This window comes from Myotis yumanensis, unplaced genomic scaffold, assembly GCF_028538775.1.
Source record: "Myotis yumanensis isolate MYYU_CA2020_CCGP unplaced genomic scaffold, mMyoYum1.0.hap1 SCAF_11, whole genome shotgun sequence".
NCBI lineage: Eukaryota > Metazoa > Chordata > Mammalia > Chiroptera > Vespertilionidae > Myotis > Myotis yumanensis.
This window is the reverse complement of record NW_027223762.1, coordinates 43,629,829-43,646,941: the sequence shown is the minus strand read 5'-3', so window position 1 is coordinate 43,646,941 and position 17,113 is coordinate 43,629,829. Positions and strand designations below refer to the sequence as shown.

At 53.1% G+C, this 17,113-nt stretch overlaps 2 protein-coding genes across 2 annotated transcripts; one reads left to right on the top strand and one right to left on the bottom strand.

Annotated features, from left to right (window-relative positions):
* Window positions 1-759: 759 nt before the first annotated feature.
* On the top strand, window positions 760-5,964 carry PRADC1 (protease associated domain containing 1). The gene is made up of 5 exons (XM_070429479.1): window positions 760-909; window positions 2,768-2,868; window positions 3,341-3,450; window positions 3,711-3,878; window positions 4,067-5,964. The coding sequence occupies exons 1-5, from the start codon at window positions 843-845 to the stop codon at window positions 4,185-4,187; spliced, it is 567 nt and encodes a 188-aa protein (XP_070285580.1). The 5' UTR covers window positions 760-842; the 3' UTR covers window positions 4,188-5,964.
* On the bottom strand, window positions 2,390-16,757 carry SMYD5 (SMYD family member 5). The gene is made up of 13 exons (XM_070429478.1): window positions 16,662-16,757; window positions 12,838-12,946; window positions 11,961-12,100; window positions 11,370-11,491; window positions 10,950-11,019; window positions 10,319-10,423; window positions 9,513-9,575; window positions 9,239-9,309; window positions 8,812-8,918; window positions 8,355-8,411; window positions 7,360-7,454; window positions 6,600-6,670; window positions 2,390-6,504 (listed from the first exon to the last, which is right to left on the bottom strand). Exons 1-13 carry the CDS (start codon window positions 16,755-16,757, stop codon window positions 6,360-6,362), a joined length of 1,251 nt encoding a protein of 416 aa, XP_070285579.1. The 3' UTR covers window positions 2,390-6,359.
* Window positions 16,758-17,113: the final 356 nt, after the last annotated feature.

Sequence of the window (17,113 nt, the reverse complement as noted above, 5' to 3'; positions counted from 1 at the left end):
TCTTAACATGAGTTTTTTTCATTTAATGCTCACAACCCTGTTGCGTTGGTATTGTTATCACGTACATTTTACAGACGAGGACGCTGAGTCTGGGAGCTTAGGAAAGGTAACCAAAGCCACAATTGCACATAAAGTGGTAGAGAAGCTGTCGTGGGCACCGGGTCCCAATGTCCGCTTTCCGGTCTGCACTGGCCAGAGCCTCCTCGAGGGTTGGCTGCACCTGCCGCGTCCTCGGTGCTTCCATTGGGGCCGCGCAAGCACTGGTGGAACTGGGCAGGGGGCGAGCTGGAGGGGCGCCGGCGATCACCTGGGCGCTAGATGCGTATCTTTCCGAGGAGGCGGTCGGGGAGGAGGAAAGCGAACTGGGAGAAGGCAAATCACGCCGTGAGGCGGCCGCGGGGAGAATCCCGCCGAGACCGCAAGAGCTGATGATCGGGACTTTCGGCGGCTGAAGCGAGTGCTGCCAGGTGCCCACCTCGTTCCTGGTCATCCCCTGCCAGCCCACCCACCATCCCTGGAGGTCGCGCAGAGTCCAATCCAAACTGAGGAATGCTGGGGCGGGGCCGAGTGGGGGCCGCAGTTGCTGTTAAGAGTTTAGACCAATCAGCCCTCGGCCCCACTTCTCTCGACCAGTAGGAAGTGGGGAAAGGCGCAGAGGTAGAAAGTGTGGCTAGAAGAGCAGGCGTCGGAGCCAATCAGCCGTGGGCCTCGTTCCCATTCGCCAACCAGCGGCAGGAGCGGGCCTGGGGGTGGGAGGCCGGGGCAGCTGTCAGGCTGAAGTCCGGCGAGCAACGCGCGGCCGGGAGGCTGAAGGAAGCGCGGCGCCCGGCCGGGCCCTGGAGATGGTCGTCGGCGCCGCGGGCTGGTGGTGTCTCGTGCTCTGGCTCCCCGCCTGCGTCGCGGCCCACGGTGAGCGGCAACGGGCGGGGCGGGGCTGTGCTGCGGGGTGGGCCGTCCAGCTTGCGCGCGGCTCGGGCTGGGGGCCACGGGTCACCTTGGGGACCCAGCGAGTTCGGGCGGCTGGATGGGTGGGTGCTGGTCCTTCGGAACTTGAATTGGGCGCGGCCAGAGCCTGGGCTCTGAGCCTCATCTCCCTACATCGAAGCAAGGCTCTCCCTTACCTCCACTAACGCCGACCAGGCGGCTGAGGGAGCGACCCAGAGGAGGAGGAACCACTAGAGATCCGCATGCTGTTGATACGTATGTGAGCACATATGGTAACACACATCCCTACACGCGGGCTCACACGCAGGCACAGATGTACATAGACAACCTGTTTGCACCTACACAAGCACAGAAACATATATACCCACACACATACGTATAACACGCTTAATTTACAGATGAGCAAATGCAAAGGCCAGGCAAAGATGTGTGTCGCGGGGGAGGTAAGGGGGTGTTTAGTGCTAATCCAGGGAGGTTTCCTGAGCATGTATCTGCATCTGATGGCAAGTCCTCACTCCCAAGATAAAAGGATGCATAGCCCAGTGCCAAGGCAGTGGGGCTCTACCTGGTGGCTGATTTGGGCAGTAAACAAGGACAACCAAAGCCAGTCAGTCCCACCCCGGCACACAGTAGTGGTTTGGTGGTTTGTTGATTGACTGATGGACGGGTGACCGCAGCTCTCACCCTTCTGCATTCCTCAGTCTCAGTGCACTAAGGAAACCAGAGGCTCAAGTTTAGGTGAAACATTACACTTTGGTGCTAAAGAGAAGTTCCCACACCCCAGAAAAACCTGGTTCTGACAATTCTCTTCCTCAGTGCAGTGGAGCTGGAAATAGTTGTTCATTCAACAACCCTTATTGTGCACCCACTATATCCTAGCCACTGTGTTAGGTAATGTGGATACAGCATGGAATGAAGCTATAAACTTATGGTCCTTGCTGTAGTGGAGGAGACAGACATTAAACAAAAAATTATGAATACTCTAGAATTACAAATTATATTGGAAGTATCAATGGAGAAAAAGTATATTTTGAATGGGCATAAAAGGAGGGCAGTTATAGAGCAGATTACTCTGTGAAAGTGACTTTTAAGCTATGACCTAACAGATGAGTAGGAGTAAGCCAGGTAAAGAGGTAGAGGTGGGGTGAGGTGAGGATAGAAAGCCTCCCACAGAGAACAGCTTGCAAGAAGACTCAGAGTGAAGAAACTGAAAGGAAATAAGGTCGGAGTAGCAGCCAATGGCCAGATAGAGCAGGGCCTTGCAGGCCATAGTTGAGTTTAGATTTTAAGTGCAAAGGGAAGCTGTTGATAGGTATTGAAGCCATGGGAGCGGTGACATGATCATATATGCTTTAACATGTTTTAAGAATATCCTTGGCTGTTGTTTGGGGAATGGACCTTAGAGAGCAAAAAGGGAAGAAGGTAGACTAGTCAGGACAAGAAATGATAGTCGTGGCCCAGGAGGATGGCAGTGGGACCAGAGAGTCAACTTTTCAGTTTTAATAGAGTGTTTTGTACCCAAACTAACACATCTTCACCTGGAAACTCTCAGGTCCACTTCCTAGCAAAGACAGATTAACCCTCAGAGAGATCACACTAGTCTTCATGGCTCACCTTTGCAAGCAGCAGCAGTTATAAATCTGCCTGTACTAACATTTACTAACTCTGTATCAACTCTATCCTCCCCAAGGTAGGGACCGTCTGTCTCACCCATCTGGAGGACCCACTTGGCTGAAACTGGGTCCTGAGGCCCTGACTATAGACAGCCTACTTGCAGACACAGGTCCATGGAGGCTTCTCATCTGTATTTTTTACTTTTCAGGCTTACGCATCCATGATTATTTGTACTTCCAAGTGCTGAGTCCTGGAGACATTCGATACATTTTCACAGCTACACCTGCAAAGGATTTTGGTGGCATCTTTGTAAGTTTGGGGAGGATCCCTCCTCTCTGATCCTGTCGCCATCTTGTCCCCACTAAGCTGAGGTGATCTCTCTCCTCCCTCCAACCAATACTTGAGTGCTGGGACATGGAAGGGAGCGGTGCAGGGGCTGCAATGCAGGAAGGAAGGGCTTCCAGTTACTTCCCTGGGCACCATGGAGGGACCAGTTGTCCTTGGAAACATGAAACAGTGAAAAACCAAGGGCCCTGCTAGCTCTAGCTCTGAATGATATAACTTAAGGCAAGTTACTTCATCATTCTGGGTCCGTTGAACTCCCTTGCCTGTCTCCTGGAAAGGGATAGGACAACTATTTTGTGAGAATGAAGTATCCAGCACACAGAAACCACTCCACACCTTTTCTTCACACCTTGTGAGGAACGGATGGATAGGATGTCAGCCTGGTCCTAAAGCAGGTGCGTCTCCTCACACGTCGACCTGTCTAAATGTCTTTCAGCACACAAGGTATGAGCAGATTCACCTTGTCCCCGCGGAACCTTCAGAGGCCTGTGGAGAACTCAGCAACGGTTTCTTCATCCAGGACCAGATCGCTCTGGTGGAGAGGGGGTGAGGAGTGGACAGGCACTGGCGCAAGGGAAGGGCAGGAATAGGAAAGCTCCTAAGATCAATGATGGTGGTGGTCCTTTGAAATAGTTTTTAAATAACTCATCATTTTAAGTCTCTTTAAGGTTATCCATGCTTTTTGGCCATTTATTTATGAGCCTTTATGAAAAATTGTCCATGGTCCTTTCATCCTCCTAGGGTGATGGCCTAGGGGAGGGGTAGCTAAGACCCTGCCTTTCCTTTGATCTCATCACCTTTTCCAGGGGCTGCTCCTTCCTCTCCAAGACCCGGGTGGTACAGGAACATGGCGGGCGGGCAGTGATCATCTCTGACAACGCAGTTGACAATGACAGCTTCTACGTGGAGATGATCCAGGACAGTACCCAGCGCACGGCTGACATCCCTGCCCTCTTCCTACTCGGCCGAGATGGGTGAGGGCTCCTTGTCTCTGGAGGTCAAGGGCAATCACCAGTCCCTCCCACAAGCCTCATCTTGGGGTGAACCAGTTGGAGGGTCAAAAGTCCTTGGGCTCTGGATGGAACTCCCAGTGATGGGGACAGTGGGACATGATGGGGTGCTGAGAAAGTGACCATCCCCACCTCTCTTCATGCCCTCCCAGCTACATGATCCGCCGCTCCCTGGAACAGCATGGGCTGCCATGGGCCATCATTTCCATTCCAGTCAATGTCACCAGCATCCCCACCTTTGAGCTGCTGCAACCACCCTGGACCTTCTGGTAGAAGAGTTGGTTCCACCTTCCAGCCAGCTCTAGGCTGGGAAGGGGAAATCCAGAACTTCCGCTGTTTGGGACTTGGAGATAGCATTTGGGGATAGGTGGAGCCAGGTAGAGGAAAAAGGCTTGCACCTTTGCTAGGCTAAGGGAAGTCACACCACTGTTCTCCCTTCCCCAGGGCCCCCAAGGGTGTCTCATGCTATGGGAAGATGCAAGAAACATGCCTCAGGGCTTCTTGGCTAGAATCTGGAACAAAAGGGGCTAAAGGCAGGTGGCCTGAAAGCCATCCGTGACCTGTCACCTCTCACCTGGCTCCAGCCTCCCCACCCAGGGTCTCTTGTGTCCTTCACAGCAGTTACTGGGGTGGTTTAAGGAGCTGGTGTTTGAGGACTTAATAAACCCTCACTGACTTTTAGCAATAAAGCCTCTCATCAGGGTTGCAACTGTGTCCTAGAATAAGAGCTCATGGGTGGGAGGGCCTTCAAACTCACCCATCTGGCCCCATGCCCTTGTGTTGAGGGGAGATTGAGGCCCAGAGACAATAAATGACTTGTCCAAGGTCTTTTAGGACCACTACTCAGATTGCTAATCTTGGATCTCAACACAGCCTCCTGCTTAAGATCTTAGGAGCCATAGTCCCTGGGGAGAAGGCTCATCTTGCTGCCTAGTGCTGGGGAACCATGCTTGCCCATGGAGGATCCTTGCTCTGGGGATTTAGAACATCAGCAAAGCGGAGTGTAGGTGAGACCAGAGATGAGCCTAAACTGGGGAGCTAGAGCTCCCACCTCCTGCCATTATCTGGTCTACCTTTCGAGCCTTTTCACCACCCACATGACTGCTGCGTGCCCCAGCAGCTTGTCAAGTCATTCTCCACCAAGCATGCCTTCAGAGCCTGTCACCACTCACATTTTATTGAGAAGAGTGGGCAGGCGGGGGTAGGAGGGGATGCTGGCTGCTGTGAAGGAGCAAGAACCCAATAGGCCAGACAGAAAGGCTCCACCTGGCTCATAATCCAGGGAAGGGCCTGTGGGCAGGCACCTGTCTTCCTAGGATCCCTTAGCAGGGGGATGTGAAGACCCCTTAGGGAAGGTAGGCAGAAAGGAATCGCAGGTGATGGGTTATAATTCCTACAGCTTCCAACATAAGAGTGAGGGGTACTGCTAATTTGGGGTTGGAGGATACAGTCAAGGCTAATCTCCGAGTATCTAACCCAGCTCTTCTAGGTTTCTGGAAGACTTCAATGTTCCTCTGCGGAGACCCTAAAGATGGATTGAGGCCAGGAGAGCCCCTAACTGACCCATATTCAACTGGTCCCAGGGAACCATTTGGAGCATCCTAAGGAGCACAGGCCTGTCACCCCCAGGTCTCAGCCATGCTGCTAGAGTCTTCAATGGGAAGTGGTGTGAGGAAGGGGTAATGATCGCCCACACGCCCCTTCTGAGGGAAGCAGAAGCCTTTTCCATACCCTGTGGGGCCAGCCACTGTGCCAGGGCCTGAAAGGCAAGGCACAAAATAGAGATTCTGGAGTTTGGGGAAGGAGTTAGTCTCCACTCCCCCAGATGTCCAAGAAGAGGAAGGTAATTCCCCTGGCTCAGTGTTTCCTGGCAGAGCCTTAGGGAAAGTGTTCTGGAGGCCCAGTTCCTCTTTCCTGCCTCACCCAGCTGTGCTAGCAGTAGTCAGGCAGTTGCCCTTATAAACTACAACGATGGGAGGTGGGGAAGGTGAGGGCAATGCACCCCCTCTTCTTTCTTCTTCAATAAAGTAAGGCTGTTCTGAGACTGCCACTTTGTACCCCCTCAATAGCAAGTAGAGAGGGGTGAGGCCTCAGATGGATGGGAAGGTGCAGCCATGGGGCCAAGGGGGGAGAAATACTGTTAGGCCCTGACCTTGGTTCCAGCCGCTCACACTCTGGAATGGAGTACATCAGGAGAAGGCCAATTCTGAAAGGCTCAGCCACAGCGCAGAACCCGAGCCACTCAGCAGCAGTGTCCAGGGCATGAGGTCTGGTGGGGAGTGGAGGGCCTAGGGTCCAGCCTCTGTCCTACCCTCTGGCAGAAACAGCTGGAATGGGGGGAAAGCAGGCAACGGGAGTGGGGAGTTCCTTCCTAGCCTCTTCTCTGGGGGAAGGCCCCATTTTCTGGCAGAGTCTGGGGTAGGGCCCCTTCCAGGCATGGTGACATCACACATCGGTCATCTCGTCCCCCAGCTCTGCATCTTCTGCCTCTCCTTCTTCCTCCTCTTCATCCTCCTCCTCTGAGGTCACGTTGGGTTCATCAGCTTCTGCCAGGCATTTGGGGCAGGAACAGACAAACAGATAGTTCTCCCTGCAGCGGATGAGGGGATGGTGAGGGTGAAACGTCAGGCAGCCCCTGGGATAGAGGATCTGAGCCCAGCTGCCCACCTCGTCCCCAGCAGGCACCTGAGGATCTTGTGGCGGCTGTGGCGGCTGCGCTCCCGCTGGCAGCAGTCTAAGTAGCTGATACAGATTTCCTGGAAGGCAGAGAAGAAGTGGGGTCCGACAGTCTGTGCTATTAGATGGGATGAGGGACTCCCCAATCACTACTCTATCTCCAACTTCTGCTCCATCCTCAAGGGCCTGAGCTGCCCTTCAGTGAAGGGGTGGGCTGCCCCGATCCATTCCTCTGTGTCCTCAGCAAGCAGGTCACTACAAGGCTCTAACAATCTACATATGAGGCAGAGAGGGGACTGCAGTTAGCCTCAGGCCAGGCTTAAAGGCATTAAGGGCAAGATCAGTGGCCGGGTTTAGAGGTTATCTTGGTGAGATGCCACTTGTCCTGGAAGGTTCAACCAGACTGTGTGCAGCACTGACAACCAGGACCCCAAACCCACACTAGCTCCCCATAGTCCAAGCCACAGAGCCATCTCCTGCTTTCTTAGAAGTTGCAGTCCTTTGTCACAAGGTAGCTGGGGACAAGAACCTGGCACACGGCTGTTTCTCAAACACTGCTCTGAGGCTTTCTGGGGTAATTTTAAGAGGTGGGGTTAGAGCATATCTAGGGGCAAAAAGACTCATGCCCTGGGGTGTGGGGGGTTCAATTCAACAGCCTGAACTTAAGGCCCTAGCCACTGCCGCTCCCAATCTCTAGAGAACTTGCAAGGCCCACTGCCATCCCCGCCCCCGCCCCCCCAATGCTCCCCACAGCTCCCAGCCCCCTCACCTCTCCTGGCTTAATATCCTCCAGGGCGGTGACATGCAAAAGGAAGTTGTTTTCTGGGAAGGAGGTCTCTGCATTGGGGACACAGCTGTGGTTGCCTGGGTCAGGAGAGGCAGGTAATGAGGATTGCTGACTAATAAAAACAGCCTCAACTCTGCAGAGCACTAGGTCCCATCCTTCCTTGTTTTCTGGAAGGATGGGATCTATCTAGGGCTGTGCAGATCCTGGAACTCAGGTTTCTTGACTCCCTGTCCAGTGCTCTTTCCTGAGACCATTGAGACACAAGTGTATCCCACATCGCTCCCTCTCCCACCTCCATGTCTGCCCCTGCTTTCCTCCTCACTGGCCACCTTGACTCTCAGTTGTGTTCCCAGTGTCTCACAAAAGAGGGACAGGGCTTTGAAAGGGCTGCCCGTGCCAGACCACTAACTCAGTCCTGTCTGCTACTGGTCATCTGGTAGCAGGTGAGCCCAGCCCTCTGAGAGCCTAGTTTGGGAGGGTAGCATGGCTCTGGAACCTGGGAAGAGGATTTGCAGTGAGGAAACTAGAGGGTGGGAGGCTGAGAGCTAGAACAGACAATAGTCTGAGCGCACTACCCCTTCCCAGCAGGTGGGGACTGCCTGCTAGCCTGAGTTCCCTCCTCCCCGGCTCCTGAGGGCTCCCAGGCGCTCACCACACGTCCCTGCCAAATTTCGCAGGGCAGTGGTGGTGCACAGCTCATGCTTCCCTTGAGAAAATCAGAGCTCAGTGCCCTGCAGAGCACAGGGCCTGACCCACTGGGAGTTTTTATATATAAACATATATTAAGGCACCAGCAGTCCAATGAATGAATGAATGAATGAATGAAAAACTGATGGACCAAAAAGGACCAGAAGAATCTCCAAGGGAAGCTCAGATCTAACCCCACTCCCAGACTCAACCCCATCAGCCTAGAAGGAGCGAAACACAAGAGATGAACTGCGACTACGAGGGCACCGCTCCTCAATGTCAGGACTCACAGCAGCTCTGGAGCACAAAGAGGCCTGATCCTTCACAGTTAAGGAACTCGCCAGTTGCTGTAAGAAGTAATATGCAGGTGTTATTCTACCCATTTTATAGGGAAAAGGAAACTAGGTTTATAAGGAAAGGCACTGCCTCACCGTCCTGCCACCCTACCACACGAATGAGCTGATCCCAACCATTTCACCTGAACTTACATCTCTGAGGCATGAGCCTTGCTTTTCTGTAAATGATAGTGCTCCATTTGTCCAGCACTCCCCCCCCACGCCCGCCCCCTCAGCATCAAGCCTTTGCACAGATCTCAGGCCCATTTCTCATCTGAGTGTCCCTCAGACAGATCTGAAGCTTCCCACAGGCACACAGGATTCTGTCCCCCATCAACTCGGAGGTCCCCGGGGAAAACTGCGTCCACTATTTGACCATGGGGGGTGGGGGTGGTGTCTCCATTTCACCCACCTGCCTCGATGTCCTTGTACAGCTGGTCAATGAAAGCATCCAGCTGCTCGCGGTCCTGTGGCTTCAGCTCCAGAGCGTCACAGGCATGGACCCACTGGCTCAGGGAGCTGGGGGTCCCAGGCAGCGGTGGTTGGAGAGCAGGAGGCCCAGCTAACAGGGCTCTCCACCTCCAGGCAAGTTAAACCCATTCCTTTCTCCAGGGTGGGGGCCCCGTCTTCCCCACAGACCAAGAACCCCAATCAGAGCAGACTCCACCAGCTCAGTCTTTCTGACCCCCCCCATCACTATGTGCAATGTAGCACTCTGGCCACAGAGTTGCACCCTGTCCCACCTAGTCTTGAAGGGAGCTGTGGCTACCTTCCTTAGTCCATTTCCCACCCAAGCCCCAAGGGACAAGTCCAATGTATCTGGAACAGTGTCTCCTAACCTGGTACCAATTCCTTGGCCATTGGTCCCAACAAGAGCAAAGAGAGACCGGAATCCATCTGGAGTGAACCACTGCGGGGGAGAAAAGGGAGATAAGCACTCAGGTTCCAGCCACTTGTTTTTCTTCCTGATACAACTCTATGTTCAGGCAGTCTTCTGTGAGTCAGTCCCAGCCCAACTCCCGAAGACCAAGTCAGCTGTCGCTTGGCTGACCCAGTTGCCCCTGGAGAGCTGGAGTGGCTGGGGAAGACACTGTCCCACCTCCTCACACTCACCTGGCTGAGTGCTTCCTCATAAAGGGCCTCTGTGAAGAGTCTCCGCAGAAGTTCCAGTTGGCCCTGGTTTAGGAAAAACAGGGAGAGACTTGCATCCCTGAGGATTTCCCATCAGCACCCAGGCAGGGCCCAGACGACCTTGTGAGGGAAGGAAAAGGGCCAGCTCTGTAGACTGAGCTTTCCCTGGGGGCAAAGGAAGGCCACAGTCCTTATTTGCAAAGAGCCACGGCAGTCCACTGGTCTACTTCAAATCAGAGTGGCAAACCCCAAATCCCTGTTTTCCCGCCCTCATTGCCAGCAGGGCCAAGGAAGCCTGGCTTCGAACACCTGTTCTCACTACCAACCTCCAGCCACCCCTACCTAGCCTCCAGACCAGCCCGACTCTCCCCCTCCACCCTTTCCTCAGAACTCAATGCAGGAAGACCCACCCCAGATGCCTTTTCACACATCTGCCTCCACCTTCACGCAGCTCCTGCGTGGAAATCCACTGGCCTCAGATTTTGTAATTCTTTGATTGGCAGTGGGTACTTACTGCTCCCTGACCCTGTGGACCCCCAACCCTCCATCTTTCATTATACCTGCTACACCCACTGCTGTCCTATCATATCAGGGCACCCCTCCTTCCTCTGTCATTATCCCACTTCCCAGTTTGGGGTCCACATTAGGTCATGAAGTTAAATAATGGCAGGATTGTTAAGTCCTCTGAATAGATTTTTCACTAGGAAGGGACCAAATGTGGAGCTCCCTCAGGAAGCCACAGAATATTCCAGGCTATTGGGGTGGAGGGGGCATGGGAAAAGACCAACCTTGAATTTGTCCCCCAAGAGTTTGTGGACAATTTCTTCCTCCTCATTGGCCGTTTTATTACAGAACTGGGAGAAGAGCCTGATCCAGCGATCCTTGTCCTTAGCCTGCAGTGAACAGATGTTTCAGGTCACATTCACACACACCTGTGCATGCATGTGCACACATGGACTCAGACACCACATCCTTACTGCCACTGTCGCCCCTGCATCACACCTGAGCTTCCGGGTAGACCCTTCCCTTGACCTGGGACTTCTTTCCGACCCTGTATATCCCCAGCTATCTCCCCCAGCTCGGGCCAATCTAGCCAATTCAACACTTGAGCAACAATAGTAATAGGAGGGGTTAGCATGGCTTCTCTCACTTATGTAAGAGACACAATCCTAAAAAAGTGGTGCTTACAAACCCAATGCATGAATTGCTGCTGCACAAGACTGTCCTCTCAGAGGTCAAAGGCTATAGGCCAGATGAGTGCCCACTCCCCCTACAGATGTATGGTTATCAACCCCTAAGGTTTCCGTAGGAACAGCTTCCCTTAGAAAGCCCAGAGGAACGCTGCATCCCAGCAGGAGACTGAGGCCGAGGGTTGAATGAAGCCTTTTCCGCTTCCCAGCAAGGGTCAGGTGGGCTCACCTGCTTCACTGTGGCCACCATCCGGGCCATCAGCATGATGCTAGCAGTCTCAGGGGGGTAGTGAACACTCCTGGGGAGAAAGAAAAAGGTTTGGCTCAGGAATTCCCTCCAAGTAGCGGATTTCAAGGACGTCCAGTCTGACTGCTACAGACTGGAGAGAGACAGTCATCGGCAAGGGCTTGGACAGGACTTTACATTCCTATAGGCTTAATGGGAAAGTGTAAAATGTTGAGGATGGTGGGACTGACAGCTCAAACAAAAGGCAGGGGGCTGGGTAATGTGACCTCTGTTTAACTGTAAGAATGGGGTCGGGGAATTCTGGGAGATGGTAACTTAAGAAAAATGGCTGCATCTGCTGAGCCCAGGCAGGGAGGCAGGGGAGGGAGGGGTAAAGGAAAGAAGAGATGAAATGCCACCTACCTCCATGCCTCCTGCAGCTTATTGAGAGGATGCAGAGGGTCATCCTGGGAGGGGCCTGGGCACAGGACCCGATGGTATTGCTCAGCAGCTGCCAGCCGACATTCTGCACTGCAGTACATCACCTGTGGGAGGGTGGAGGTCAGCACCTCAGGCTGGTGAAGCACAGATTTCCCAGGTGGTACTCACCTCCTCTAACTGCATTCCTTCCACAAACAGCCCCTGAGCAGTGGCCCAGGGTACTGCGACACGAGAAAGCATACAATGCTCTAGGGAAACATGAGGGGTCCCCTACTAACCCAGGCTTGTAAAACCATGGGAAAGAGAGAGAGCTTAGCAGGTAGAGGGGAGAGCCCCCCCCCCCCCCCCAGGATCTTAGGAAGAGGACAAGCTCCCATCCAGCCTATTTAGACAATGGGACTGGAACAAGAGGATGAAACTGCAACAGTAGCTGAGCCTTTCAATGTCTTATCCTACATTGTGGTTCTCAAGGGCTGTGACCAGGTCCGTCTTCGCTGCTGACTCCCCAAAGAGGACTTCAGCTAAGGTCTCTTCCATCAGTCCCTTGCCAGTACCCACCCCAAGGACACTCACCTGGCAGTGGGGACAGTTCTGGTGGAGGTCCTTGCGCACAGTGCACAGCTCAGGGTGAGGCAGCACCTGGCCTGGTTTCCCCGTCAGCCTCCGGGCATTCTCCTCTGCCTTCTCCAGTGCCCGCAGGCAGTGGTCACAGGCTGAGGGAGAGAGCCAGACATGACAGTGTCTCGAGAGCAGGGTCCACACTTGTCATTTTCACAGCAGTATCCCAGGGCTAGAATAGTGCCGGGCACAGAGTGGGCGCTCACAATGTTTAGAAAGTGAGGAAATGAATACGTTAAAGAATGAAATGAAGGAATGAATTTCATATGCATTCAAAAGTAGAGGATTAACCTCTTCCCTCTTTGGAGTCCCCACCCTGCCTGTCACAGGCACCCTGCTTCTCTTAGTCTGTGGGGCTCCCATCCCTTCCCCCAGACTGGGCTTTCCCCACATTTTGGAAAAAAGTGACCCTCCTTCCACAGTTTATCTCTGGCCTAAGAAAAGAGTGGTGGTGGGGCGGGGGGGAGAGCATGTGGCTGGTTTCTGACCCTTAATGCGGCCTTTTCACCAAGGGGCATGTGGCCTCTGGGCAGAAGGCTCCACTTTGGCACGGAGCCCTTCAGCATGACATCCAGTCCCTTATATTATTAGGGTGGACTCTGAGTTCCATCCGAGTGACAGCCCTCCCCAGGGAGCACTTCGGAAGAGCCTCTTTCCTACAGGCTCACAGCCCCCAACAGCCTGAGAGGAGACAGTGTTCTCGGGCAGTTCTCCAAGGGAAGACAGCCTTTCCTCCTAACATCCCAGGGACACCCACCAGTAGGGAGTATGCAGCGCTCTCCATGCACAGAGGCAGCTGGGCCAGCAGCCATGAGGCATGGGATGTGCTCACCTCGGTAGCGATAAAGTGCATTCCAGAGAAACTGTGCAGCCACCAGGGGCCGTTCTACAAAGATGGTCTCCCCCTTCCGGATCAGCTGTGTGGCAAAAAGCCCCTTTCCCTGAGAGGGCAGAGAAGGAGCAGGATGGCCATTAGAAGAGGCAGAGGACAGTTCCAAGGCTCCTGGAGGGCCACCCCGCCGCACCCCCACATGCTACCTCTTAGCAGAGGCAGGAGGGTTCACGGAGCATGGTCAGCACCCCATTACTGCCTCCGCTCTGACCTACTTTCAGTCTTACTTCTTTCAACCTGTTCAGAGAAGAGGGCCCGGGATGTCAGCCATCCCAGAATACCCATGGGGGAATTTTTAGAACGGCCGAAGGAGGGCCAGAGCTCATAGCAGGCTGGGGCCTCCGGTACCAGGAGCTGGTAACAGCAGGGCAGCCTTCTCTGAGTCACCCACATGCCCCTCCAGGATCCGGGCAGTGATGCTACTATTAATGGTTGCACAGAAATCCTACACCATGGGAGAGGGAGGCCCAGTTTGGGGGAGAATGTACCCTATTTCCCTGGTTGGACGAATATTCACAGCACCTGGCACTCAACAACTTCTCAGAGATTACTCTGAAAAGAATAACTAATCGTAGCACTAATCCTAATGCTTATTTGCTTGAACTTTTGAGCTAATTGCTTCACTTCTTCGCATCTGTTTCCTACATGAAAAACGAGTATTTAATAATATCAAACAGATATTTTCCAGGATATAGCACAGGCCATGCACCCCATAAGCTCTAGCTCCTTACTACTCAAAGTGAGGGGATGGACTGGCAGCCTGGGCATCAGCTAGGAGACTGTCAGAAATGCAGAATCTAGGGCCCCACCCCAGGCCTGCTGAATCAGAATATGACTTTAACAAGATGCCCAGGTGATTCGTATGCATGTCAGAGTTTGAGAAGTAGTAGTCTAAAGCACTATACACATCAGGAAAAAGACGAAGGATGAGAAGACAATTGCTGAATTGCATCTCTCAGAGTGCAAAGGGATTCAGGAGACAGCTTTAGAACCCAGGGAAGTTACTGGCCCCCCCAGGCATTTCCTTCCACCGTTCACTCAGAGAAGTGCCTTGCAAACACTGAATTGTCACAAAAAGGGAGAGAGAATTATGATCAGCACAGCAGTTAAATGTCCTGTCATGTGGCCTCACGGGTAGCACCCTGTCTTCTAGCATCGGAGCTCTGGCTAGACAGGGACACCTCCCAAAGTCAAAACAGCAGGAAGTGCAGACTAGAACAGGCCCTGTGCAACCCATGAGCCACAAAGCTCAACCCTCTGAACAGCTCTGGGAGCTCTCACAGGAGAGTGGGGCCGCTGGAACAAAACCACTGGGCAAAGCCGTGGATGCACTTTGGTTGTCTTCCTGAAAGCCCCACCCCATACCTTGTGGCCCCTGGGACCCAATCTCGCAAAACGAAATTTGGCCTTCTGCTACGGGACACAAAGATGTGAATGTTATCTCTGACAATCTCAAATCTCAGTATTAGATAAATATTGATCTCTTTCTTGAGGACCAAAATGTAGACAATATTTAGTAATCAAGACAAAGTGAAAAGCAGAACTGTTCTTCTATAAAACTACACATTCCCCCAAACATGTGAAAGTGTTTCAAGAAAACAGCTCTAATTCATATTTCCAAGAAGCTTGGAAAGAACTGAACCTGAATGGAAAGGGCACAAAGTATGCAAATATATTTCCAATTTGGCAAATAAATAAAAAATGTACAAAACTCTAAGACTGCACTAAATGTTTAAAATTTGTATTAAATGGATGATTTTATAAAAAAATATAAATTGCCAAAACTTAATTCAAAAGTAAGAAAGCCTTGCCCTAGCTGGTTTGGCTCAGTGGATAGAGCATCAGCCTGTGGACTGAAGGGTCCCGGGTTCAATTTCAGTCAAGGGCACATGCCCGGGTTGCAGGCTCAATCCCCAGCAGGGGGCATGCAGGAGGAGCCAATCAATGATTCTCTCTCATCATTGATGTTTCTCTCTCTCTCTCTCCCCCTCTGAAATCAATAAAAATATATTTTAAAAAAGTAAGAAAGCCTAAACAGACTAAAAAGCAGTGCTGTTTTCTGGCTGATGTGTACCAGTATGGCATTCTGGTTGGCATCACTGTATTTGATCAGGTTTCTGTTGTGATTAGTCACGTCCCTGGCATAAGAGTTGGTAAATTTTTAAGGAAGCATTCTTGCCAATATCCATAGAAGCAATAAAGTGATCAAAACTATCCCATGTGAGGCTCCTAATCTATATGGTTTTATGAGCCGGCTCTGTCAGACCAAAGAATAATTCTCATTTTAAACTATACAGTAGTGTAAAGCTTCTCCATTTTACTCAAAAAACAAAACATAACTGATGTGGTAACTGGGGAAATTACACAAAAGAAAATCACAAACCAATCTCATTTGATGACTGTAGATGCAAAGAGCCTACTATCTTGTCACTAAGTGTGGGTAGGTGTATGCTTTTCTCCAGCAGCAGATCGGGTGTAGTCATGGGGAGGGCAGCCAGCTCCTTCTTCCAGAGCTGGGGTTTTGACAGGGCAATTAGGCAAGGAGAGTGGCTGGCGAGTAATGAAGTGAGAGGGAAGAAGTGAAGAGAGAAGGGGGCCGAGAGACGGGAGAGGCGGGGGGGCTAAGTGATGGTAAAGGTGAAAATTTCTGGATGCCAGGAGTGCAGGAACAAGACACCACCCAAGTGCAAGCCAATCAGTACTAGGGGCCCTGGGAGGAGATGGGGGTGTGAGCAGCCCCCAGGATGCAGGGAGTGCCCTGCCCGGAGAGGAAGGCTCCCTGTCCCCGGGGCGGGACGGAAGAGGGGCAATGGAATTGGGCTGGGCCTCTGACAAGTTGGGCAAGGGCTGAGGATACACACAGCCCCTCCACAGGATAAATGATCCAACCTCTAGTAAACAAAGCAACGCCAACGAGAACAAAGCAGTGCCATTTTGCACATATCAATCGGCCACGATAACTCGGAGGAAATCCTCAGTGCTGGAGAGAACAAAAGGGCGTGCGCTGGGAAAATGAGCTGCCCGGTCTTTGACCTCCGGGAAAAATCAGGTGGAGCGCAAGGGCCTATAGAGAGGGTTTGGCTGAGGACACTGCCGCCCTCCCGTGCAATCAACTAAAACGATTATTTACCTCTTAAAAACGAATACTCAGAAATAGGTTTAGGAGGCAGGAAGATTGACTGCTGCATCAAAAAGCCGTTTCTAAAAATGTGACCTTAGACACATTATCTGCACAAGACTAGGATTGCCAGTGATTTTTCCCCTTCTTTCTTTACATGCAAGTTCACATTTTTTACGACGAACTTTAAAAAAAAAAGCAAGAACAAAAGTGACAGAATCACCTCACTCTCCTGCGCAACCCCTCCAAATGCTCCCACGGGCTGCAGGCTCCGGTCCAAGCGCTCCCAGGTCCTCCCTCACCCCGATCCCCCCAGAAAGTTCCCCGAGGACCCCCGTTTTTTCATCTCCGTCCCCTCGGCTCACACATCCCCGCCCACGGCGCCCGGGGCCCAGGAGCACCGATCCGCGTCCTGGATCGGGAGCCCCGGGACCCCCACCCCCGCAGCCCCGCCTGCCGCAGCCGGCCCGGTTCCGCGGAAGGGGGCGCGCACGGAGGCGCGGAGGCCCCGGCACAGCGCGCGACCGCCCCGAAGCCTGCGCGCGGGGACAGACCGAGCGCACCCCCTCCCCCGGCTGCGAGCCGCCAGGGGTCCCACGGGGCTGTTCCCAAGGCCGGATGGGGTGGGGGTCTTCTCCGGCCTCACCTTGGAGCTGCTCACGAAGCGCACTTCCACGGAGACCCGGGCCCGGCCCGCCACGCCCATGCAGAAGGAGAACACGTCGCACATGGAGGCCGCCATCTTGGGCGCGCCTCCTCCTCCTGACCCTTGACCCGGGCCCGGGAGGCCCCGCCCCCGCTGGCCCCGCCCCCGCTTTGGCTGCTGGGGTTGACCCACGCGCGAATCCGAATTTGGGTCCGTGTGATCTATGTTTAGATCCACTGGTGTGTGGACTGGGTGGAGCTGGGCCTGCCTTTGTGCTTTTTAAACGAATGTTTTTATTGGTTTCAGAGAGGAAGGGAGAGAGATAAAAACATCAATGATGAGAATCATTGATCGGCTGCCTCCTGCACACCCCACATTGGGGCTCAAGCCTGCAACGCCCCCATGTGCCCTGACCGGAATCGAACCCTGACCTCCTGGCTGGTAGGTAGATG